Here is a 24,952-nt window from a genome sequence, read left to right on the forward strand (position 1 = left end):
GCCCTCTGAGTCTGCCTTCTCATGGTAAACAATAGGACATGGAGCAAAAAAAAAGATGTGTCTTACCTTGCCATCTTGTGCTATTCTGTATATTCCACGTGTACGGTCTGGTGTCTTCATGTAACGGATCTGTTCTTGTGTGTGGTTATCATCTGGTTTATTTGTTTGTTTTTTACTTAAGAGGTGAAATATCATCAAGAAGAATCACCATATATATATATATATATATATATACAACTCATCACATCATTATCATCAAGGTTTGTCTGATCCGTATGTTTCCTGGAACTTCACTATGTAATTTAATAGTGGACATGTGTTTATTTTGTAAGAAACCAGGGGCATCAGATGGCCACTACCATAGACATAATATACATACGTATATTATATTATCATATACTTATGTCTATGGTCACTACATCATGTGTAGAAGGATTATTTTTTAATATATCTAAATATACTCCATACCGACTGGTGGCGCTGTGGCACCTTGACCTTTATTTTCAGCCGTCAAGAAGCATCAAGAAGAAGAAGAAGAACCGCCAAATTATAAAGCTGTCAGCACTGTTTTGATGCTCTACTCCTAGCTGTAATGTAAACTGTATGAATATTACACAATAATAACACAAGAGGTGAGTTTTCTATCTAGTCTAACGTTTTCTATCTACTCTAATCGTTATCTACATTGTGTTCTTCAAGTTTTAAGCAAATGTTTTCAGACATAAACGGCTAATCGTGTCGGTCTCGTAACTTTCTGCTGCCATGGCAACGACTGAGTAGAGCTGAATCAGCGCGTGGAAAACTTAACATACGTTTACATTTCTCTCTTTTTCTGTTTGTTTGTGTGTGTAAATAACTTAATAGCTCTGTGACAGTGACATGGCGATGTGGAGCGACGTGGAGCTTCTCGCTAACGAGGACACAAACACGGTCCGTGTGGGCGGAGTGTCGCGGGAGGAGAATGGGAGCGGATTGTACCAGGTGGACACTCTGGTCAAAATCTCCACCACCACTCAGGTAATGCATGTCAACATGTGTTATACCCCCATTTTCACATTTTAAACAGTCCCCTGTGCTTTAAATGAAACGTGCTGTACTTTGGTCCAAATATAAGGTTTGTGTCCTTGGTTTTGGTTTTTGAATGTTTAATGTTGTTTTTACATTTGCAGAGTTGCTGAGATGCTACACAATTCAAATTTTGTCTGACAATAAAGCCTGATCATTAATCAAATTGATGTAGACACGAGTGACTGTGCTGATTTGTAGTTGTGTGAAAATGCTGTTTTCATTTTGTTTTGTTTTTTAGGTGCAGGCAGATCCCAGTCTCTCCTCCTCCAGTGGTTCAAACTGGAGTATTGTTGTTGCTGATAAGACGGTTATCCTGTTTGATCAGAGCTATCAAACCATCCTGCTGCTTCTTCACTTCGGTATGCGTCATCTCAGTATGCTCCTCTGGTCTCTGACTCACTGTTGGCTATCTGGCATCGGTCCGTTTCACCAAAAGGGTTCAACAAACTCTCAGGCCGTTTTTGAAACATTTACTATATTAGTAGTACTTACAGATTTCTTTGGCCAAAATGCAGTATGTGAACAGATTTGAGATCTGCAGTCTGCAAAAAGAATTAGAATCGTTTAATTATTGTCATTGTTACAGGTACAAGTACAACGAAAAAAATGCCAAGATTCGGAAGAAATCTACAGTATGCATCAGGGCAATATTCTCACTTATGATTTCCCACAATGCAAAGCACCATATCAGAGGTTGAAAAGAGGAACAGCTATCGTACCAGAGAAAATAAATACTCAAATTATACAATTTAACCAGAGATAGTGATCTCTCCTCTTCTTTATACAGTACCTATTGAAAAAATATTAGTATTGGAAATAATTCATTGAACTGATTCTTTAGGATTCTGTAAATGATGACTGAAGAATCACATTCTTTACTTTTCAGAAACGGATGTGGACGCCGTTGACGTTTGCCTGGACGGACAGTTTCTGTTGGTCTGTGAAAGAAGTGGAAACCTCCATTTGATCTATGTCCCCCAGAAGAGAATCCTTCTCACCAGGGTAACAGTGTTTTATAAGGCACAGTACAGGTGAAGGCCTGAGTCTGGCCATGAAACGTTTGTCTGATTTCACCTGTGGCTTTGAGGGTGTCACCAGTTGAAATGATCCCAGAGGATTTCATAAGCTGAAGATGTGGCTTCTTCTTCTTCTTCTTTTTCTTCTTAGGCTTTGGTAGAGAAACCATCCAGCAGTGACGTGAAAACGTACCGCTATCTCGTCACACAGGAGGACGAGGGATCTGAAGGTAAACTTTTTATGATTCTGATAAACCCCTGTACTAATAAGAAAAGACAAAAAAAACAATGTAACACTGTGGAGTTAAGAATCTGATCCATCTGTGTTTCAGGGTTGTTCTCTGAATCGTTGCTCTGCACGGTTTTGTTAGTGTGTGACGTCATACTAATATGTGTTATCTTTTTGTCAACAGGGATATACAATGTGTTTTTACTTGTAAAGGACGGCTTTTTCCACATTTCAAAGCTTGCTTTGGCGAAGATCGAGACAGGTATCAAAGACACTTTAGATTTTTTTTGTTTTTATCGTAGCATCATTGTTGACCAAATGAAATATTGATTCCTCTTTTTGTCATCACAGCTGTAGAAAAAATGGATGTGGGATCTTTAAAAGAGGTTAGTTGAGACCCTCTTTTTTTTTTTTTTTAGAGCAAATTTTAGTTTCTGATACTCAGAATTTTTTTTCCCACCTCTCCACACGTTCAGCTGCAGTCTCAAATCAAGATTGACTTCTGCTCGACTGAGGATTACCACGACGAGGGCTGCAGTACAGCGGTGATGTTCAGTCTGGGCCGTGAAATCCACTTGGTGATCGGGGTCAGTTTTTTTTTCTCTTTTTCTTTAACCGCCTGTAATTATGATCCATGTGGTAACTGGGCAGCATGAACTCAACCTTTAGGGCCTTAGGTTGGGTACCGGAGGGTCGCTGGTTCCAAAACTGGTGTAGAGCGAGTCTGGATGGGTCAACGTGTCAATAATAAAAGTAAAAGTAATTTCCCTCTGTGGGATTGATAAAGGACATCTTCTTTTTCTTACAATGTTTTGTCTCTAGACATAAAATATAAATATTCCTCAAATCAACACGTGTAAGACAAATTAATGTGCATGCTAACTGAAAGTGAAACAATGGGGTTTTTTAAATTAGTAATGATAAATAAGTGAATTTAAATGTTTGCTTCTTTGAAAACCATCTTGTATTTGTTGGTGTAGATTTTTATATCATTGTTGTCTTCACAGGGGGACAAAGAAAATGTCCTGACTCACTGGATGATGGACCCTCATCAGGCCAAGATGCGTCTCACTCACACTGTCAGCGACGGCTTAATTCCAGGTACGCTCTTCTTTACAAGTACAGTATAAAGCTAAACGATGTTTCCCTTTTGACTCCTGAACATTTATTATCATCTTATGAACAGACAAAAAGACACATTTAATGGGCTCAACAAACCTTAAAACCAAAAGAGACGAGCATTTTCTGTTCCGGCTCTGCAGCTGTGAAACGATCTGCCAACGTCACTATCTTCTTTTAACGACGTGTTATCCATGCTGTTTTACTCGAGCTGAAGTTATTTTAAATACAGTGAAATAATAAGACAACCAAAGAAACTGTAATGATTGCACGTCTACTTTTAACTTTGCCAAAGAGTTTATGATATTAAAAAACTCCCGGAAACAAACGTACACAGATTTTAAATAAAAAAGAAAAACAAGGTCTGACTATGTACTTCTTCTACCGAGTGCGTCTAACAAGTCGATGGATAAATGTCGGGGCACCCTAACGTCCCGGAGTCCAACCTCTCAACAAGGCGGCAGTAGCTCAGTCTGTAGGGACTTGGGTTGGGAACCGGTTCAAGTCCCGGCACGGACCAAGTCCGGAAACTGGTCTGGTAGCTGGAGAGGTGCCAGTCCACTTCCTGAGCACTGCCGAGGTGCCCCTGAGCAAGGCACCGAACCCCAAAAACTGCTCTGGAGCGCTCTCTGTGGGCAGCCCCCTCACTCTGAGACATCTCCATTAATGCAGAGTGAAAACTGAATTTTTTTTTAAAAACACACGTGTTGCCGTCAAACCGGCAACACGTACTGTTCACAGTGAGACTGACTGAGAGAGGATGAGTGTGCCTTTTTATGAGCTTCCCAGCTGCTGATTGGCAGGAGCAGGGAAGCCTGACTGAACAGTTGGCAGTGAATTAGCAGAGCATCACGTCTCAGACCGCCTGCCAGACATGCAACAGTCTCCTTAAGTCACCACTTGTTTCACTAGTTTCCATTTTATTCTCTGTGTCTTCATGCTTATTGATAAATACAAATGTTAATGGTAAAAGAGAAAGTCTAACAAAAATAAGTTAAAAGGCCTCTTGGGAAAGATTGTGTGACGCTTGTTTTCTTTTTCTGGGTTTACTTTAAAGGAGTGAGGAAGATGGTGGTGGTGGATAATCTTCTGTATGTTCTTGACAGTGAGGTGAGTTCTGTGCTCTCACATGATGCTGGGATTCACATCTGGACTATTCTTTGAGCCTGTTGTTGTTGTTTCTGCTGCTTAAGGATACCCTGAGTGTTTGGGACCTTCACTTCCTGGTCATGACTCACTGTTGGCCCGATCTGGTCGTTCATGACTTTGAACTTGCCACAGAGTGCGGCTCTGCCTCCATGGTGGCGTATGTATCAGTTTTTTAAAACATACTACTGCTGTGATTAATGCAGAGGAGGGGGGACTCAAATAATGATCAGATATCTGTTTCACAGCCAAGACAAAAGCAGCATGAAGATGATCACACTGACCAAACGAGACAACTGTCAGGTACATTTTACAAATCTTTTTAAAGAACGTTGATGTGGGAGTTTTACAATGCTGTTCTGAACTCAAAGCTTTGTGATTATTTTCAGATCAACTCGCTCCAAATTAGATTCCTGCCCTCGATGACAGTTTGTTACAGTCTGGATGTGTCCTCAGTCTCCTGTCTTGTCCAGACAAAAATAAGCATGGTAAACAATCAACACGTATTTCAGTGCTAAATGGATCTTTCATGCATTAAATCAAAATATGTCTGCACATTTAAGTAACATATTTTACTCTTTCTGGTTTCAGGATACCATTTATTTAGTTGAAGGTGTTTGTGAGAACCCAGAAAGGTAAGATGTGGTTTATTTTTGATGAGCTGCTCAATAATGATGGGGGGGGGGGGGGGGGGGAGAGTACGTGCACATCCCTCAGTGGGTGCTGGATCCAAAAAAATAGGAAGAGGTAAGGAAAGTAAAACCAAGATCCACACACCAAGAAGCTCCCGTTTGAAGGATTTATTAAGTGACGCTTTCTCAAGTCTAACGGAGAGCATGTTGGCTGCAAACACCACTTAATAAATCCTTCTAACGAGAGGGCTTCTTGGTGTGCAGAATGTTTTTTTTACTTTCCTCACCTGCTCAATAACTATTCAACAATGTGATGAGAGTTTTACAATTGTCTGTTTTTTTGTTTCTCAACAAATAGTCGATCAGAGCCAATTTCTTCTGTCATCGTCCGATGCTTTACAGAGGCTTTGCCCGAGAACAGGTACTTAACTTTATGTGGATGCATTTCTTCCATTTTGTTTAATATGATCTGATTATTTTGACTTCGTTTACTCGTTGTTGATTCCCAGACTCAGCAGGCTTCTGCACAAACACATGTTTGAAGAGGCCGAAAAGTTTGCCATCGCATTTGAGCTGGATTTAGAGGTAAGCGTCTGTGTGGCTGACTGCTGTCCGTCTCAGCCTTCTAGTTTAATGTAATAAAATAATATTGATGTGTGAGAAGAGAGAGATTTATCTTATAGGCAGCTAGGTGTTTGTTCTGCCCTCTGAGTCTGCCTTCTCACCGTAAGCAATAGGACATGGAGCCAGAAAGCACCGAGTACACTCGAGCCCTTCCAGAGAGGGGGCGTGGTCAGACACAGCTCATTTACATATTTAAAGCTACAGACACAGAAACAGCCTGTTCTGAGCAGGGCTGAAATAGAGGGGTTTATAGACATGATCAAATAACATGACACTTCACGCATGTTTTGATGAAATCTAATGAAAGGGAGGATAATATGTGACCTTAAAATTTAAAGATCCCAACAAAAGAAGGGAAAGGGAAATACACTTTTTCCTCACTCCTAAAACTTGTTTGTGAGGAAAAGCAGAATACATTTTTTTGTTACTGTAGAAACCATGCTGCATCAGCTGTGGACATGTATCTTTTTTTGTTCAGCTCGTTTACAAGGTGAAGCTGGACTTCGTGCTGGAGCAGCTGGCCTCTGCGTCAGTGGGAGGTTACGGACAGGACGTGTGGTCTGAACTTGTGGAGGAGGCCAAGACCAACCTGATGAAGATCACGGTCAGTTTAACCAATAAAATATATTTTTTTATTATGAAGTTTAGCCTCAACATGAATCTTCTGAACGTCTTTTAATTTCAACACGTATTGAGTCTTAACTCCTGATTAATAGAGGTTAATAAATGGTGTTATCTAGGATGAGCACTACGTGGTGGAGTACTGCCTCAAAGCACCGTGGCCGACGTTTGAGACGGCAGAGAAGATGCTGAACCACGCTGCTGCACGATACTCCTCGCTACCAATCCAAGAGGCTTTAGCCAGGCTGGCAACCTTCTGCAGCCTGCACAGCCCAGAACATTTCAAGTAAACCCAGAGTCTCAGTGGACTCCTGTGTTTTTAAATGGCATTTTCTAAAACTTGTTTATCGTTCACACTAGTGTGTGTGTGTGACTTTTAGTTCTCTATGATCCTTAGTGGCATCGCTTGGATCGAGTTTCTGAACAGCACGGATGACCTAGGAGACATTCTGACCCACCTGAGGGAAGGAGACATGAAGGGTGCACAACTCCTCTGGCTCAGATATGAGGTGAAGGAGCTTTTTTGTGTCGTCAAATCACTCCTCTGAATATGACTATTTAAATGCATCAATTATGTCGTTTTATGTGTGTTAAATTAAGTTTGTTCCTGAATTTATCATTCATCTGTAGGGCCATCGTTTCTTTGACTTTACAGTTTTATATTTCATGTATATTTGAAACAAAATTAAGTATTTTTTTCGATTTTTTATTTTATTTTATTTTATTTTTTCATTTTGAAGTCAGAATTTCAGACAGCCCTTTTGGATGCTGCTGTGTTTTTTTGACAGGGACAAATCGCTGCAGAATTTAACGAGAGCAAGCTTGAAGCCGTGCTCGGCGCCATCCCAGAAGACCTGCCTTCTCAGCACCTCTGTCCGTGGTTCAGGACAGTTTTTGTTCCTTTCGTGAGAAGAGAGATTCCAACAGGACAGGTACAGGATTTATCCTCTGAAACCTGAGTCAGTGTCATCCTCTCCATGCAGAACCTGTGAACAGTTTTTTTTATTTTTGATGTCTCTGTAGAAACTGCTGGCTCGATGGCTGGAGCAGAGGGCAAGGAATCTTGAGCTAACGGAAAAGGTACAGACCAACTCATGTAAACCACAAACTCAACTCTTAAAGTAAAAACATGACATGATGGTCAAACCCGAGAGGTGATTGGAACGAGTTTGTCTGAAGTTCTGGATGGTTTGTGATGTATTGAAGTATTGCACGCAGAGATTACATTACAAAAACATGACTCGGCAGTCATTTAATCATTCAACGGGTTTTTTTCTTTGTTTTGATATGAAGCACTTTGAATGATCTTGTTGTTGAATGTGTTACATAAATGAGCCTCCCTTTGCTGGTATTTTCAATCATGAGTCTTATAAACTAAAACATATTAATCCCAATAGTTGAACCAAAGATCTTGAATCTCGTTGAAGGGTGCTTGGCCTCAGAACGGGTTAGACTTGGCAATGCTGGGAGTTCCTTCTCTGTGGACCTGGATAAGATCTGTAAGTACGCCACGTTTCTCTCTGTCTGCCTGTGTCCTCACATTTGTAATTTATCTCTGGGTCTGAGAAGCTTAAAAATGGGGCAAAGAGCCTTTTTAGAGTCAAACCCTGACCCTGAATTACATCACGGTGCTCGGCCTGACTCGTGACGGATATAAACAATATGGTCACGAAATACAAATATTATTTTATTATATCGGTGATAAAATTAGCCGACACCGATAGGCACTGAATATGCTAATATCTGCTGAAAGTATCCGTCAAGCGAGGGATGATTTAAATTATAAAAAAACTTTATTTGTGCACGTGGAGCAATGCAAACGATGTATGCGACTGACATTTAACCACATGGTCTGGACCATCCAATGAGGAACATTTAAGCTGAGAGAGAAAGCATCGTTTGTTCTGTTCTATTGCGATGCATTTGTTCCTTTGATCGGGATCACGATGAAACCGCAGTGACTTTGGGATTCTCTGACCTATGTTTTAATTTTGTTCTTTTTAAGGAGGATAGTTACGGTTCCAGTGAGGTGGAGAACCTCAAGACCCTGGTGTCCCACCTCCGTCAGCTCCTGGACCTGCACAAGAAATACAACTGTAGACTTTCACTGTCCGTCTTTGAGAAGGTTTGTCTTTTTTTTTCTTCTTTTTTTTTTTACGATATCTAATATGACACATTCAAACAAATATGTGATATCAACAGCAGGAAAACTAGAGCTGAGGTGTTTATAAAAAGTCATCAAAGATGGTCTCTGTCTGGAGGTGATGGCTGGTTCCTAACTGAGACACCGAGGGGGAAACAGACGACTCTGTTCATGTTCCTTTCACTAAAGTTATAAGAGAAATCTTTTCAGCGCATCTCATTTTTTGTTTTTGTTTTAGATTTGAAATATTGATATCAGCAGCGTCTGCCATTAGATAATTACTCCCACATGAATTCTTAATCTATATTTATGCCCACCTTTGCTTCGTGGTGGTGTATCCATGAGTTAAACTGTTTTGGACGTAATCCTTTCACTGTCCTTCATTTCAATTGAACTGACTTTGACAGGGAAGTGTACGGAGTGTGGCGTTCTTCATGCTGGACAAAGTGCCGGCTCCAGAGCTGATCGCCGCCACTGTGGAGAGCCGCATCCTGCCGTACACTGAAGAGCACAAGATTCCTCTCGACGAGCTTCTTCTACAGTACATCAAGGTAAAACTACACCACTGCGAAGCCAACTGGGAGGGAGGGAGGGAGGGGAGGGGGGCGGGGCATTAAAATACCGTAAGTGAAGAATGAATAATAAGATTTGTTTCACTAGGATCTCTTGGAGCGCTGCAGCTCTCAGACAACGACACTTTTCACTGAATGGGAAGCCAAAGCGGTGGCAGTGCTCGGCTGCATGTCTGACACAGATGTAAGTTTCTCTCAATCAATCATTATTTGTAAAGGGCCAATTCACAAGAAGGGTTATCTCGAGGGGCTTCGTAAGTCATCGTTGGGAAAAATGGGATAAGAAAGAGGAAGGTTTTCTCCTTTTCATATTCGTCGCGCTCCTGTTGTCCTCACTTCCTTGCTGCTGAGGTCGGAGCAGGCCGTGCATGGAATGAGGAGGTGTAGATCACCTCGCTGAAGCTTTACTGGAGCCTCTGCTGCTGGGACGAGGCCGCCCGAGTCCTGAGCTTCTAACACACTCGCACAGAAGAGCGAGGGTGGAGGGGGCTCCCCACTAACGGTCCCAAAGAACTCACAAGACGAGAGCTCACACGCTCCCTTGCAAATATTTGGTTCCTTGACCCCGTTTCACTCAATCATTTTGCAACGTGCGTGCACTTTAAAGAGCACAAACATTTTCATGAAAAGCAACAGCAGCATGGCGTAAACTCAAGACTTGACTCTTTGAATCTTACATCGATGTTTTTCCCGGCAGCTGATGGTGGACGCTGTGCTGGAGATCATGCAGAAAGCCGTGGTGCCCTGGAGTAATGTGATAGAAAAACTGGTTCAGCAGTACCTCGAGATGGACGGACCAAAGTGTGTCTCCGTTTTCCAAACTTTTTTTTAATTAATATTTAAAAATATATAATAATAACGTGTCTTTATACGTTTCTCTTACCCTGTATGTTCATCAGACAGGAGCTTTTAAAGGAGAGCTACCGTCTGATGGAGATCAGGAAACTTCTCCGAGGATACGGGATCCGAAACTTCAACCTCTCCAACAGCACCCAAGTTATGGTAATTTAGTTTTTTGATGTTTTAAGTGACAGATGACTCCAGCTGTGTCTTCCTTTTTGATGTTCTAGTCACAAACTGCGTATCTTCCACAGACACTGATTCGATACATCCTGAAGCAAGACCTGCCCATGTCTTTGGGAGACTCGCTGACTTTAGCCGAAGCCTACAAACTTCCCACCTCTCAGATAAATTACTTGTACCTCGTCCAGCTGATCGGCCTCGGAAAGGTTTGCTCTCGCACCTTCAAACGTGCAATCTGATCGTCGTCTCTTTTTCCCTGTATGTAACACACCGCTGCTTTCAGACGGAGGAATGCATGACCGTCCTGAAGAAGCTGTCCTCTGCAGAAGCGGAGTGTGTGATTGAGCGTCTCACGTCGTGGGCTCGGCTGCAGCTGGAGGACAAACGTCACATATCAGACGAGGTTCGGACAAGGGGAGATTTAAAGTCTCGTTTGAGCATTAAAGCTTGCTTCTTTTTTTTCTTTTTTTCTTTTTTTTTGAAATAGAGAGATTTGGTAACTTTTTGTTGCCAACCGAAAAGCTGCATGTATCTTAAGTTGTTCTGGTCATCTGCTTTTCATTTTTGCTCGTGCTATCTGGATGTGGTTATGTTTTACTTAGATTATCCTCCTGTTATTTGTTTTTATTCAGCGCGTTTATTTACTCAGTCTTTTTTATTATCAGTAATCTTTTTAGGTCCTGTTTCATGTTTTTAGCTCTTTTTAATTTGTTGTCTGTATTTCACTGTGTTGGTAAAATTGTTTGAATTGAATCACGTGATTTCCCTTTGCACTAATATTGAGCTCTTGTGATTATACTTAAACAGTTTATAGTGTGATACCTGATACCTGATACATGATACCAACATTCGTGACATACAGTTTGGGTATCTCCGAGATCTGAACTTTGTCTTGTTGTGTCTTAAAAAGCACAAGAAGCAGCAGATGGTCATCGCTCAGGTGATGGTGGAGGCTCTGAAATACCTGCATAACATTCAGAAATGTGAGTACTGTACTTCAGTGTGTGAGCTTCCAGACTGTAAATACTGCTCTCAGTGAGAATATCCAGGAGTGAGAGCTGCTTTCATGTCCTCTGCAGATGATGTGCTTAAGAGCATGGAGTGTGAAAACAACCTCGTTATGTTCAAGGCCATCGCCCACCTACAAGTACGTCTCCTATGAAGGTTTTGAAAGTGTTTCCATCTGTCCCCGAATCCGTTTCTAAACCTTCCCCTATTTATTTATTTATTTTTTCCCCCAGGAGGACTTTGACGTGTTCTTCACCCCTTCCAACTACGAGGATCCAAACATCCAAAAACAGATCCAGGAGCATCACATCACGGCCTATGAAAACACACGAGGCCGCCGTCCTCCCAAAGCAAAGGCCGCGGCAACTCCAGTGGTGGCGAACGACCCTGATGGCAAAACCAAGACCATCTCTACGGAAGCTGGCTTACGTCGTCTCGGCAGGCAGCTGCAGCGCTCGGAGCCGGAGCTCTGGTCGGACTTGGCCCTGCGAGCTCTGCGTGTGGGCAAGGTGGACAAGGCCCTCAAGATCCTCAGGTTTGCATCATGTGCTGCTGAATGAATCCCCGGGTGGGAAACGGATTGAGATGCTTTTTTTTTTTCTTTTTTTTTATTCTTGAGTTTTCAGAAAACCTTTTTCCCTTTTTGTTCTCGTTCTCGTTTGTCTTCAGTGAGCTGTATGAACATCACTACAACACCAGCACAGGGAAGGTTTTATTCACTGCTGCAAAGACCTTATGCCAGATGCTGGAGGCAGACGATCCCATGGTGCTTCCTGATGACATGGACCTGCCAGCAGTCATCCACAACCTGGCATGTCAGGCCATCACCGTGTGCCACTCTGGTGAGGAACGTGCACATTTAAACTGTCTGAATGTTTAGGGAATTATTTGAGGCCTCTTTTATTAAAGAGGACGGAGAAGAGAGAGAGAGAGAGAGAGAGAGCGGGGATTGAGCGACCATCTGCACGTCTTAAAAAAATAAATATTGTTACAGAACAGCAACATGATTTGATATTTACAATTTCATAGATTAAGTTGAAGGTTCGAGGAGACGGGCTCGGTATACAGCACTTCATCGTTTGCACGATTGTCAGAGCAGATGGCAGACGAGGGGAAATGACATTTGAAGTTGTGGGGATGAACCTTTATTATTGACCAAGCACGCTTTTAAAGTAGTTTCCATTTTGTTCATCTTCCACGATGCAAATCATCTTTTTAACCTTGGTTGAAAAAAATGTGTTTTTTTGGGGGGGGGGGTTTTGGCTGCTCCTATAAATGTCTTCATTTGGTGCTTCTACCTGAAGGAATAACAGGAAATGGCAAACTATAATAATAATAATAATAATAATAATCATTTGAATCTATCCTGGGTCTTTCTCAGATGTGCTGAGATTTTGCAGTGACAAAAAGAAAACGTCTTTGCAGCTAAAACGAGACTTAAAATGTCCCCTTTGTCCAAACTTAGAGGCGTCTTAAGTGACGAACAGTCTGTGTGTGCAGAGCAGAGAAGGTGGTACGCAATCCGCTGACAAAATCTGGAACCCACCTGCAGTAACATCAACTATTTAGCCATAATTAAATCAAGAGTCCACATGAGATAAATGCTTCTTTGTGTAAAAATCGGAGTCCTGAGCTTTCGGCTGCTCTCTGTCCTCGAGCTGATCCTGAAGTGTTGATGACTGTTGCAGATTTGCTGCTGGACTGTCTGGAGCTCTGCAAGTGCACACGCATAGCTATGGACGTGTATCATCAGTGTCAGTTATCAGACAACTACGGCTTTCTATCCAAGGTCAGTATCTGTGGGATTCACGTCACCGGCTTCAATTTAAGGAGCGATTTTTAAAAACATCAGAGAGATCTACCAGGTGTGTTTTTTTTATTTATTATTTATTTATTCTTTCAATGATGTGTTGTTACAGGATATGACGTTGGGGGCAGAAAAAGATCCATATTCTCAGAGTTTTCAGGATGTCTTTAACGAAGACTGCATTGTTCTGGACCCGGTGTCTGTGCTTCCAGTCCAATATGAAATAACCAACTGCCTGCTGCCTATTTCTCACGGTAGGATGCCCAAATACATCGTCTGTTTAATGTCTGATTTACGGTTAAACCACCGAACGAGATCGGTCTGGATGTCATGTGTTAATATTCCCAATCTTGCAGATACTAAGCTCTACCCTCTGGACTGCTCCTGCCTCTCACACTGCTCATTTGAAGATGGTATGTATACATTTATATTTTTTACCAGGACGCTGTTATTGTAAAAGTTGACCTCGTGTTTTCACCGGTTCTCATGCAGGCTCGAATCATCTACGGCCCCTCCTGGGTCCCCTGGTCAACATGTTGCAGATGTTACAGGAGTGCAGTCAGCTGGAGCTGGCCCTCAGAGTGCTGGTCAACTCGTACGGCAGCTGCCTGCAGCACGTCACCTCCAACATTATGGACGTGACGCTCAGTATGCAGGTGCCCATAGATAAGGCGCTCCAGTGTGAAGCCAGTGATATTTTTAAATGCTTATCAGGGAGGGTTTGGTGTGTGTGCACTGAACATTTCACCGTAACCTTTTTTTCTTCCAGCTTCACGACACCCAAGAGCTCAAGAACTACAATAAATGTTTGACTAATCTCCGAAAGACGACCTGTTCGTCTCTGAACACTGTGGCTGTGGCTCTCTTGAACAAGGTGAGTCTGCTGAGTCAGATGTTGTGTAACTTTTTTACTTTTTTGTTTTGTCTTCGTTTTTAAAGAATAACCGTATCTCTTTTTTCCCCAATGGGCCACAGGTGTTCAACTGGAGGGTGGTCGATTGTGATTTGGCGTTTGGACTTTGCACGCTCCTCTCCAACGCAGAAGTCTTCAAGATACTGTGGAAGGTTATTGACAACACCTGGCAAAATTACGACAAAATCTTGGTAGGCATCTTCACGTCTATCGGTCTACAAACCTTTTATTGTTGTACTGAATCAGGTCAATGTGCTAAACGCTAATAAGACTCCTGAAAGCAGTTATTCTGTACACGGCTAAGTTAAAGACTTAAAGCGTGGTATTAGGCAGTTCCATATTTTCTCACATAAATTCATTGAGACAACGTTCATTTTTCAAACCAAAATGTGGGCGGAGTTTCACGTCAGTGAGTTAAAGTGACGTCTGAGTGATCCCTCGGTGTTCAGAGCTCAGGCTGCTCGAAACACCAGAGACCTGTAACTCCAGCTGTGTGTCAGTTAGCCACGTTAGCTCAGTCCGTTGGGAACCGGAGGGTCGCCCGCTCAAGTTGTTCTGGTAGCTGAAGAGGTGCCGGGGCACTTCCCGACCTTAAGCAAGGCACCGAGCGTTCCCTGTGTAGCATCCCAACTCTGAAGTATTTCTAACGGGTTGACTGCGTCTGGGGGATTTCAGGCTGTGGCGAGGATCGGGGCCAATCTCAGCTGCCTCTACAACGAGGAAGAAGAACGAGAGAAGTTTCTCTCGGTGATCACCGATGCTGAGTGGGGCATCAAGCTCGGCAAACTGGAGGTACGAAGTTAGAAAGCTTTTCATTTACTTCCTCTCATGATGAGTGAGTGTGACTGATTAGACTGATCCCTTTTTGAATGCTTTTTTTACTTTCATATGAGAAACTGTTTGAAGAGATTTTACAGTAAGAACACGTGTAAAATGATGTGAAATACATCAGACACCCTTTTTTTTAAAAAGTGACCTGTCATGTTGGAAGGTGCTCTGAAGGTTTTACCTGCCACAGCTAATATTTAGCATGTATAAGAAGCTGCTATGTTTTCTAAATGTGTTTTATGTGATTCTATATGTGGATCTAGATAGATAGATTGATCAACTTTTTCATATCCAAAGCTTTGAGATGATAATTTTACCACGTCTACTCCTGCTCTGCTCCAGATTTCCATCCAGCCAGTTTTCCGTCAGCGGCCTGAAATGAAGGGAAGTCTGATCCCAGATCTGGTGAAAAACAGGAAGATCACACCGGAGATTATCCTCCAGTACTGCAGGTCAGCTGCACGCTCTGCACCGTCAAAAACCTGCCCTAATCACGCTTAGTGTAAAATATATAAATCCTTTTTTTTTTTTTTTTTTTTCCAACTCAATCTGCAGCACCTTCGGTCTGGACCGTGACGGCGTGATCAACCAGTACATCATCACCTTACTGCTGCTGCAGGAGGACGAGGAGGCTTTAAGCACAGACCAGGAAGTGATGCAGCCTTTATGTCATGCAGATTTACTGGAGCGAGTCCTGCAGGTCATCCCCATGTTGCACAGCACCAGCGAGCTCACGGACAGCCTGTGTGCTGCTCTGTTCAAGGTTCGTGTCTAAACAACAAAACAGAAAACAAACAAACTCTTTGTTGCAAGTTATTTTGAGTAGTCGTTACAACCTTCACCCACTGCATAATGAAGTCTGTCTGATGAGTCGCGTGCTTGTGCTCGTGCATGAACTGTACCACGTCGAACCTCGCCACTTCCAAGCGTGCGAGGAGCGCTCGCACTAGTCAAAACTGGACTTTAGGGGTGAAGCGTTCACGGCTGAGTGTGAGTGTGCCCTTCTATATCAAGACGACATTAACAACAACGTGAAACCAAAAACTGAAAACACAGATGACCCCGGTTAAAACAAACATTTAGCACTGTGCTCAAAGTGTTCAGACTAAATGCAAAGCTGCTCATCCATCCTCCAGCTCAGCCCTTACAACTACGAGCGGATTGAAGTGGTGCTGAAGATCATTCAGGCGGCAGACGAGAACGTGACCGGCTTCTCTGTTAGTCAGGTAAAACAACAACAACACAGTGGCACATGAGCTGGTACGCAGATGCTTGTATCTTATATATCGTTCTTGTAATCCACAGGCAATGGGCCTCCTTCAGCACCTGAAGTCATACAAGCGAGTCTCTCCCCTGTCAGACGTGGAGAGCACTTATCTTCTAGAAAACAGCCTTCTGCCAAACCTGCTGTCCACCAGCAGGCTGCCCTTCCACCTGCTCATGCAGACCAAACATTACTGGAAGATTATCTGTAAGTGAGACTGCAGGTTTGTTCAACTCAACACGTTCACTGAGCTGGGCTGTTGTCTATAAAATCATCATCCAGCATTTTAATTATTTTTTTATCGAAGCTCACGCACAGCAAAGAGGAGAACGATTATAAAACGGTTGATTCAATCCTGTAAGAATATTTATCTGTAAACAAAATTAGGCTGCAGATTTTAATAAGGGATCCTTCTTTAGTTCTTGTTTTGTAGAGTAGCTACGTTACTTTCTGCAGCGTAGTGACCTGCAACAAAAAAAGCAAGTATTCAGACGTCCGGATAAAGTTTTTTGAGCCTTTATTTACTTGACGAAATAACAAATAAACAAAGATTATGAAGGGTTGATTCTACAATATATACAAGTATGTTTGAAATTTACCCCAAATAATGTTTGTTTCTCTCTCTCTCTCTCTCTCTCTCTCTCTCTCTCTCTCTCTCTCTCTCTCTCTCTCTCTAAAATAAAGTCATGAAAATCCCCCAAAATAAACCTTCAAACATTGTTTTACTTTTTACTTTTCTGTTAGTTATTTTGAGTTAGTTAAACTAAAATAGAGCTTTTCACATCCTGAAGCTGAGATACTGAAACGATTGACAGACAAAGATTTAAACATGCGTCACTGTGCTCACCTTCTGAAGCTCATTGTGTTAAATTCCATTCTGTTATTGATTATTTAATTTGTTTGGTTTCAACAGTGAATAAAAGTTTTTCAGTAAAGAGGAAATGTAAATGTTTTTTTTCTTTTGTTTAGCTCCTGAACTCAGCGAGGAGACCTTCCCTACACTTCTTCTGATCAGCAAACTGATGAAGGTCAAAGCAAATGAAGACTCCTTTCCAGCACATCTCTCAGCTGTTCTGTTTATGTTTTATTTAAACCCGACTGTCTCTCTCCAGGTGAGCCTCGACAAACTCTACATGTCGGCAGCCAACCACGTGTGTGAGAAGAAGATGAAGCCGTTACTCTTAGAGCAGAGGAAGAAGGGTCAGGGTCACGGCTACAACAAGGAGACGTTTAAGGTGGCCAAGACCATGATGAAGTACATCCACTGCATCCAGAGCCCCGAGTGGGCCGCGGCCACAGCGCACAAGATCACCCAGGAGCTGCCGGCAGGTCTGACGTGAACATACGACACCACGGCTTCACTGCTGCTGTGCTTATGTAGTGATTAAATGTTTTTCTCCTTTCTCCAGGCTACGAGAAGACCCAGTCACTGAAGTTCTGTTTGTCCCTGGGAGACGCCTGGCTGAAAGATCCCAACCTTGAGGTGGGTGTAGCAGATTTTCATCTGCAGAAGTGCAACAGAACAGCCTCTAACATCTTAACCCGTTTAAATCCTGAGCAGGAGGCAGCGAGGGACAGAGGGGAGACCTTCCTGTCCAAGCTGAAGCTGCAGTTCCAGCGCACTGCGACTGAGAACACCTTGATCTCCAGCCAGCTCAACAGCCCCGAGCATCTCAAGCTGACGGGGCTGCCGGCCCGGCTCATCGTGGCCCTGTATGAACACAGCAGTGTGGAGCAGCGATACACAGACACAGCCGGTCAAACCTACCCGGGTGAGCACGTTATGAAGCCTGGCTGTGGTGGCTGCAGAGGCGGCTCTTAAACCTCCCTGCAAACAGCTGCAACACACTCAGCCACACCCCTCTTTATGTGCATTTATACCAAACTCGTGATTCTTGTGTGGGCCAGACGTGGCCATCGAACAGGCCGAGTACAAGATAAACATTCCCCATACATCAGATTTGAACCAGGCAGAGATTTGCAAATGGGATGGGATTTAGTTTTCTAGGTCTCTAGCTGTACTTCAGTATCGGCTTCATGTTTTTATCAAAGCCGGAGACAACAGAAACGGGATAGAGCCAGTCATCAGACAGAGGGCGGGACATGATGTTGGGCTGAATTTGAATAGATCGTTAACTTAGACTGCTTGTGCAGGAAGAGGCATCATTCGCTGTGAAGCCAAAATACACGACAATAAAAAAGCAACAACTGGAAAATGTGTTCATGGGAATAAATGAGCTGATCTCAATTTACACAGCAAAGAATTTCACAGTTTTTGTCGTGTAAATGGTCGCTTTAACGGTTTGACAGTATGAAAGCGTTACACGGATCATTTGAACAGGAAGCTGCTGCAGGGAAACATCACAAGATGCACTTAAATGCATCACTTCACTTTCCTGCCCCGTCTTGGATCCTGCAGTTCCTCCGTGTTCTACAACTTAACATTGATCCCGTTTGAATGTGATTATTGCTTTGTGTCCATTCTTTTCAAACGTCTTATTTTAATGTCTCTTTTGTCCCTCTTCTTCACCGATGCCTTTAATGTCTTGTGTGTGACGCCCTTTGAAATAAACAGATATCCATGCAGCCGTGAAGGAAATAGCCTCCATCAACAACGTGGACGTCCTGAAAATCCGAAACATGATGTTGGAGAAGTGGATCTGCAAAACAGGACCTGCTGTGACCAAGGTTTGTCGTCCCCCCCCCCCCTGAGCTAACCCTCCTTTTGCATCAGCGGGTCACGGTTTGTGACCGGAGGGTCAGGGGTTCAATCACCGGCTCCTGTGGCCACATGTCCGACGTGTCCTGAGTTTCTCCGGCGTATTAATGGGATTAGCTAATAGTGATGGTCACTTTACACAGCAGCCTCTGTCATCAGTGTGTGAATGTACTACACGAGCTGAAGTCCGCTCACCAAGTCCATCTTTGTCTTTTATGAAGGATGTCGGGAATTATGAATGTGTCAACAACATCGAGGAGGATCCAGACTTAATGAGGTAAAGACGTCACCGTCACTTCCCGCAGAATTTAAAATAGAAAGTTATCACTTCATGTTCTGTTTCCTGTGGTGTCTGGTTTTTGTGTGTTTGACGCCCACAGGGTGGTGTACATGCTGCGGTCCTACTCTATGAAGGATGCTGTGCGTCTTCTAAGCCCCATCCTGTCTGCAGAGACCTGGGTGAGTTACCCACTGCACAGAGACAACACTGGAAGAATCCTTCATAGAAAGTCACTCATTATTTAATCATGGATCATTTTTTTTATACAGTTCAGCAGATGAGCGGTACACTTTTGTCTTCAAACTGTTTTTATTTATTTTTTTAATGAAGTGCAAGAACCAAGAGGACGAAGAAATATACAACAAATAAACATCTAGGGCTGGAAATCTTTAGGTGTTTCATGATTTGTTTTGAATCTTGGGGTCACGATTCGATTGAGAATCTATTATCGATTCTGGATTTATGATTCAAAGACTTTTGAATGAGTTCATACTTCAGGGTCCAGTCCAGTCATCTGTGAGACTGGCTGCATTTAAAGAGCTAGTCTTAACACTTAGCAGGGAGTGACACCCCCCCCCCCCCCCCCCCAAAAAAAAAACGGAAACCAATTCAAAACCTCAGAAGATAAGAATCTTGATCTTTTATATGCATCAATCTTATTCTATGTGAAACTTAAAGATAAGTAAAAAAAAAAACAAATACAAGCATTGGAATTAATATGTTGATAAATTAGGTCCAGCAGGAAGGTAAGACAGAAAGGCTCCAGATGTTTTAAGAAGTTTCTTTTTTTAGAACCCAGAAAGGTCAATTTACAGTTCAGAAGCTTGATCCCAAAACAAGGCCTTCACTCTTTGAGACACCCACATATCCTAAGTGTCTTATTTCACTTCCTGCAGCCTCTCAGCACCTCTGGGCCTCGTCTCACCTTCTGCCATCGAACTCGAGTGCTGCTTTGTCTTGTCCGCCTCGCCGATGCAGCAACGCTGGAGGCTCAGCTGCAGATCCCAAGCACCAAAATCCAGTAAGAGAACAGGAAACCTGTTTAAATGTGATGCTTGCATTTATAATGAATTGACGGTTAGCTTAAGTCAGAGTGCAGGATGTTCTAATGTCTGCCATGTTTCCGTGTAGATATTACCTGAAGTGCTACACCTTTGTTTCTCAACTGGAGGCCTTAAACATCCCATACACAGTGCAGTCCTTCCTCAACAGTCCCAAAGAAGGTTTGGTCAAAGGGCTGTGGAAGAACCACAGCCATGAGCCACAGGTACTTTCTCACTCGAGTCCGACCTGTGGCTCCTTTCCTGCACGTCTCTCTCTCTCTGCTCACTGTCTGTAAAAAAAAAAAAAAAAAACCAAGAGTTCCAGCTCGTATTCACGTCTGTTGTGTGTCTGTATCGCTTCATTTTGTTCTCATAATATTGAACCATGTTCTTGCATGTCAGATCTTTTGTTGTGCCGTACTGCAGGCCGACGACCTGGTCGCTTCATTTTGATCTTCTCTTTGTGAAAACTGCGAGCGTGGAGCCTGAAGCCTCTTTGTCATTTCAGGCGGTGCGGCTGGTTGCAGACCTGTGTTTGGAGTATCAGGTGTACGACGCCCAGCTGTGGAACAGTCTGCTGCAGAAGCTGCTGGGCTTCAACTTGGTGAGGAGACAGAAACTTTATGTTTGAAGTGCTTCAAATAAAACAAAGGTGTACGATGAGTAAAGTTTCATCCTTCTGATTCCCCCCCCCCCCCCCCCCCCTGCAGATCAACCACCTTCAGAGGGTGTTAGAGGCAGTAACGGCCGTGCCCGCTCTGTGGGAGGTAACGTGATGGACTGAATATTTATTGTCATAAAATTAACACGCAAATAATACGAACATGTTGAGGAACATTGTTATTCAAACTCCAAGCCAACGAATCCCACTGAGTTTTCATGAGTCGGGTAAAATGAAAGTTTAAGAGTTTAAACATTACAGTAGTGTTGTAGTCAAGACGACAATGACCAAGACATACCTGAGACCAGAGTGCTCCAAGACCGGGTCAAGACCAAGACATTTAGGAATCAAGACCGAGGTATGGCGAGACTGAGGCAACACCAGGATTGAAACTATTTCTGAAAAAATCATCGTCTGGTGTGCAGGCGGCGTTTCCGTCACTTTAAGACCGTAAGACAATAAGACGTCACCTGGGGATAAAAGTCAAACTACAAATGAATTGAAGTTATTTCTTCTCTTGGAAAGAGGCGTTTTCCGTCACAGTAATGATGTGGGGGGAAAAAAGGCCTTTCAGTCGTGGTCTTGACTGGTTTGATCCAGAGTCCACCTCGTCTGAAACAAGACCGAGAAGAAATGCTTTTGATTCTGAAATGAGACCTTCAAAGAGTCGTCTCCAAACTAAGACCGGAGTATTACAGCGTGACACTAAATGTCATTCTCGTTATAACATCAAAAATCAAACTTACAGTTTGTTATTGTTTGCTCTTCAGATTTCTAGTTTCTCCAGGACGTGGAGGAGTATGATCCTGGCACCGTTTGTCTCAGGTACGTTTTGACAGTGTGGATTCATGATCAATGTTGTTCAGCAAAAGGATTTAAAATATGATGATCATCCACAAAGGAGTAATCAGACTCCTTTTCCAACTTATCTCATGTTTCAGTTTTATATACATTAAGACCAGGATGTGAATATTTTCATATTTGCATTAAATTTAATAACAAAAATGTGTCACCTGTGCAGCCTTGAAAAGACGTGAGAAAAAAAGGTTTTTAAATGATTTCAATTTCTAAGCTCATATTTGAGATTGTTATTTTACATGTCATAATGATAATAAGATTTGTTTTATCTAGAATAAGTTGAGAGTAGCTACTGTTTGGAGTCCTCCCTGCTTTTATTTTGAAATTTTGAACCTTCCGGTGGATCGAACGTTATGACGTTAAGTTAACGTTCCTCTTGTCAACAGCTTCTGTTCCTCTGAGTCCGGATCAACAAGCCACACTGTACCGGACCTTTGTTCTTCTTCTCAAGTAAGTTTTTTTTTTTTTTTTTCTGCCATCAGAACCATTTACAGCCGACTGTTCTGAACGCTGGGAAAGCCCTCAAAATGGAGCCTCTGATCGGGCTCCTGCAAGTCCTTTAGATCAGCTGGTCTCGTCTCAGGAACCAACTCACAAAAAAATGTCAACACAAATCTAAATAGTGGAGTTCAGACAACAAAGAGAGCGAAGAAACTAACGTGTGTAAACTGTTCTTCATCGACCTTTTTGGGGGGGCAAAAATTGGTGACACACTGAAAACAGCTCAACCCACTTTTGGGTCTCGACTCACCTGTTGAGAATCACGACTCATACCTCGGCCCCAACAATGTTTTAAAGGAGGCGTTCACACGTCTGACTTTCTCATAAGGCAGGTGCTTAGGACATCAAACCGGCACTTTGGAAGGAAAAAACTCCTGCACTTTATTCTGGGATCTTTCCGACAGACAGACAGACGGGATCCTTCCTTACTCTTGAAGGAGGGCTTTTCACCCTACAGGTACAAACAACGCTAAACTTGCCTTCTTCCCAAGGTGTCCTTTCCTGTTAAATCTGGACCTGATAGGAATAGCAAATCGTTTTGCACAGTTCAATCTTCCCGCCTTCGCTCTGGGAACTCTGCTGCTCATCCCGTGTGCTGATAAAAAGGCGCAGCAGATCAAGGTGAGGACCGAAATGGGGGAAGGAAAAAAACCAGAAGTTATAATTCAAACGAAGCTGTTGTGACCTTCATCGGTGTGTCGTCGTTGCTTCCAGGGCTTCCTGTCAGTGTGTGACCCTGTGGCCGTCCTGGAGCAGGTGGAAGAGCTGATGAACACGGGAGACTTGGCAGGAATCCCCTCACAGGTCAGACGACATCTAGTCGATTTTTTTTTTTCAGAGTAAAAGAAGGGTTTACACGCACATCCCTTCAACACATTCACTCCTGGAAGCGTCCTTAAAGTTTCTGGGTTGAGATCAGCTGATGTGCGAATTCGGCAAGATGTGGACGGGGGGTTTACGATGGGTCACAGTGCGGTCTTTGTGCACCCCCATCTTATCCCTATTACCCTGCAACTTCTGCAGCATCACTTTTACATCATTTCCTGTTTGCTGACTCAAATGTTTAAGGAGCAGTGTCATTGCTATCCTCCTGCAGCGATGGTGTGAAGGTGTGAAGATCTTAACAGTTGTGGTTTTAAAGGTGTGAGGTTCTTGTCCAGAGGGAAACGTTTCGACACCCGTGCACCTCTCTCCCTGCGTCTGCTTCGTTTGACATGATCACCTTCATGTTTCCTCAGATCAGGGAAACCGTCATGACCTTCATCGGTCAAAACGGAGATTACCAGAAGCTGCTGAAGACTCGACACCTGGAGCGCCTGAAGCAGCTGGTGGTGTCGCGGGGACAACCCAACCAGGTGAAGGACTTGGTGGACTTCCTGATCAGCCACAACTGGTAAATTCTTTTGCAGTTTTCATGACTATCCATCAAAGTTTTCTGATCTGTGATTTGTTCTCACGTGAGATTATAAATGAGATTAAACAGACTTAAACTGATACTGACGCCTCTCTATGAGTCAGAAAAGCAAAGGAGACAAATCCCATAGAAGACGGGTTCATTTCTTTTTAGCCGCAGAGTAGGTGTCACTTCCTGCTCACTCCTGGCGTTTAGTACGTTCCCTTTCTGCAAAGTTTCTGCCTTTTTTTAAATTTGAAGGAGATCTTGTACTCTTTTTTTTTTTTCTTCTAAAATGTACATTTGTTAAATCTTTTGTTGAAAGTGTTTTTACTTTTTGTTTCATTTATTTTGAATGTAAATTTCTCTCAAGCTCTGCAAAAGTGTCTCATACTTTGACGTTTTGGTTTTGCCTTACCAGCCACCGTACTTTTTGAGTGCTCCGTCTTTATACTCAGTATTGGTGTTCACTGTCCGACATGTCAAACTGTTTCTCAGTCAGGACGACGCGAACTCGCTCGCTCGTGACTTCATGAAACACAGAGAGCACCAGAGAGGGACACCGACGACTAACGGCCCGCCCTCACTGAGCAGCATGAAGGTAACCAATCAGCCGCCTTAATCTGAGACGCAGATGACCAGTGGCTTTATGACAGTCAAATATATTTATACTCGAATGCATGGAAGACATTTAGTGTCATCTTCTTAACTCGTCCGATCTTTAAATTCTTCTTTCTTTTTCAGGAGTTTCTCAACATGCAGAACGGCGTTTCCAGCTGAACTTCCTCCTGCAGATTTTTTTTTTTTTTTTTTTTTTTTTTTTGCTGTTTGAGGCTCAATATTTGCACCTCTCCTGTTCTCGTCCTATTTAATCAGATGTTCTTTATTCATTGTATAGAGGAAGATAAAAAAAAAAAAACCCACCTTGTATAGAAAACGTACTATTGTATTATCTCTTGGCTGTTCAAACGTGTGTGTGTGTTGTGTTTGACGACTTACATGGCGTGGAGAAGCAGTGAGGTAAAGTAAGAAGAAAACAGGACAACAATCATGTCAGTGATAAAATGTACCGTATGGTCAGACGTATATTTGAAGGACCGCTTGGCTTTTTCTCCTCTTAGGAGGACGCACATCAAATAAAGCTTGTATAAATGTTGCCTTTGTTCCTACAAAAATGTCTTTTCTTTGCAAAGTCAATCTTTTTTTTCCCCACCTTGACAAAACAGGTTCACTTGTAGCATCACTTCAGCTTTTCACTTCTCTCGGCTGCATTAACGCTTCAAACTTTCATGTAAGTGGTGTTTATCTGTGAAGATTATCCAGCTGAACAAAACAGCTACGCATCACACACAGATTATTTTCTGCAATGATTAAAAATCCTACAGGTGAATTCTCGCTCGAACCCATGACGAAGACACTTCCGGGTTGGCCTACAAAAATACGGCGTCACTGACCAATTACGAGAGAGCAGATCGGTTGGGTTA

At 42.8% G+C, this 24,952-nt stretch overlaps 1 protein-coding gene across 3 annotated transcripts; it reads left to right on the forward strand.

The window, feature by feature from the left end:
• The first annotated feature begins 473 nt into the window (after nt 1–473).
• On the forward strand, nt 474–24,624 carry kntc1 (kinetochore associated 1). 3 transcript variants are annotated; one of them, XM_079355292.1, is made up of 62 exons: nt 474–636; nt 865–1,017; nt 1,307–1,427; nt 1,955–2,070; nt 2,236–2,314; nt 2,498–2,575; nt 2,665–2,699; nt 2,790–2,900; nt 3,321–3,414; nt 4,490–4,542; nt 4,626–4,738; nt 4,827–4,881; nt 4,968–5,066; nt 5,170–5,213; nt 5,569–5,631; nt 5,720–5,795; nt 6,313–6,438; nt 6,575–6,741; nt 6,853–6,964; nt 7,244–7,387; nt 7,479–7,535; nt 7,883–7,954; nt 8,461–8,580; nt 9,006–9,149; nt 9,259–9,354; nt 9,868–9,971; nt 10,070–10,172; nt 10,265–10,399; nt 10,477–10,596; nt 11,104–11,176; nt 11,273–11,340; nt 11,435–11,736; nt 11,871–12,043; nt 12,890–12,990; nt 13,121–13,262; nt 13,365–13,421; nt 13,501–13,664; nt 13,778–13,882; nt 13,984–14,112; nt 14,597–14,713; nt 15,092–15,201; nt 15,305–15,512; nt 15,886–15,975; nt 16,055–16,220; nt 16,983–17,041; nt 17,126–17,342; nt 17,423–17,496; nt 17,575–17,785; nt 18,589–18,701; nt 18,954–19,009; nt 19,113–19,191; nt 19,909–20,033; nt 20,144–20,279; nt 20,564–20,659; nt 20,766–20,822; nt 21,487–21,541; nt 21,961–22,024; nt 22,567–22,696; nt 22,790–22,879; nt 23,314–23,468; nt 23,967–24,069; nt 24,213–24,624. In XM_079355292.1, exons 2-62 carry the CDS (start codon nt 880–882, stop codon nt 24,246–24,248), a joined length of 6,636 nt encoding a protein of 2,211 aa, XP_079211418.1. In that variant the 5' UTR covers nt 474–636; nt 865–879; the 3' UTR covers nt 24,249–24,624. The 3 variants fall into 3 exon arrangements, with proteins under 3 accessions (XP_079211418.1, XP_079211420.1, XP_079211419.1); XM_079355294.1 differs by having other exon boundaries at nt 474–632; XM_079355293.1 differs by having other exon boundaries at nt 474–632; nt 876–1,017.
• Nucleotides 24,625–24,952: the final 328 nt, after the last annotated feature.

This window comes from Symphodus melops (genome assembly GCF_947650265.1).
Source record: "Symphodus melops genome assembly, chromosome: 1".
Classification (NCBI taxonomy): domain Eukaryota; kingdom Metazoa; phylum Chordata; class Actinopteri; order Labriformes; family Labridae; genus Symphodus; species Symphodus melops.

What these genes read in the sequence shown, in the direction of transcription:
- kntc1 (XM_079355292.1), top strand. Translation starts at nt 880, where the DNA reads ATGGCGATGTGGAGCGACGTGGAGCTTCTCGCTAACGAGGACACAAAC. An exon ending in GGAGGACGAGGGATCTGAAG is followed by an intron (nt 2,315 to 2,497) that starts GTAAACTTTTTA and finishes TTTTGTCAACAG; the next exon opens with GGATATACAATGTGTTTTTA. An exon ending in TCCTGTCTGCAGAGACCTGG is followed by an intron (nt 19,192 to 19,908) that starts GTGAGTTACCCA and finishes CACTTCCTGCAG; the next exon opens with CCTCTCAGCACCTCTGGGCC.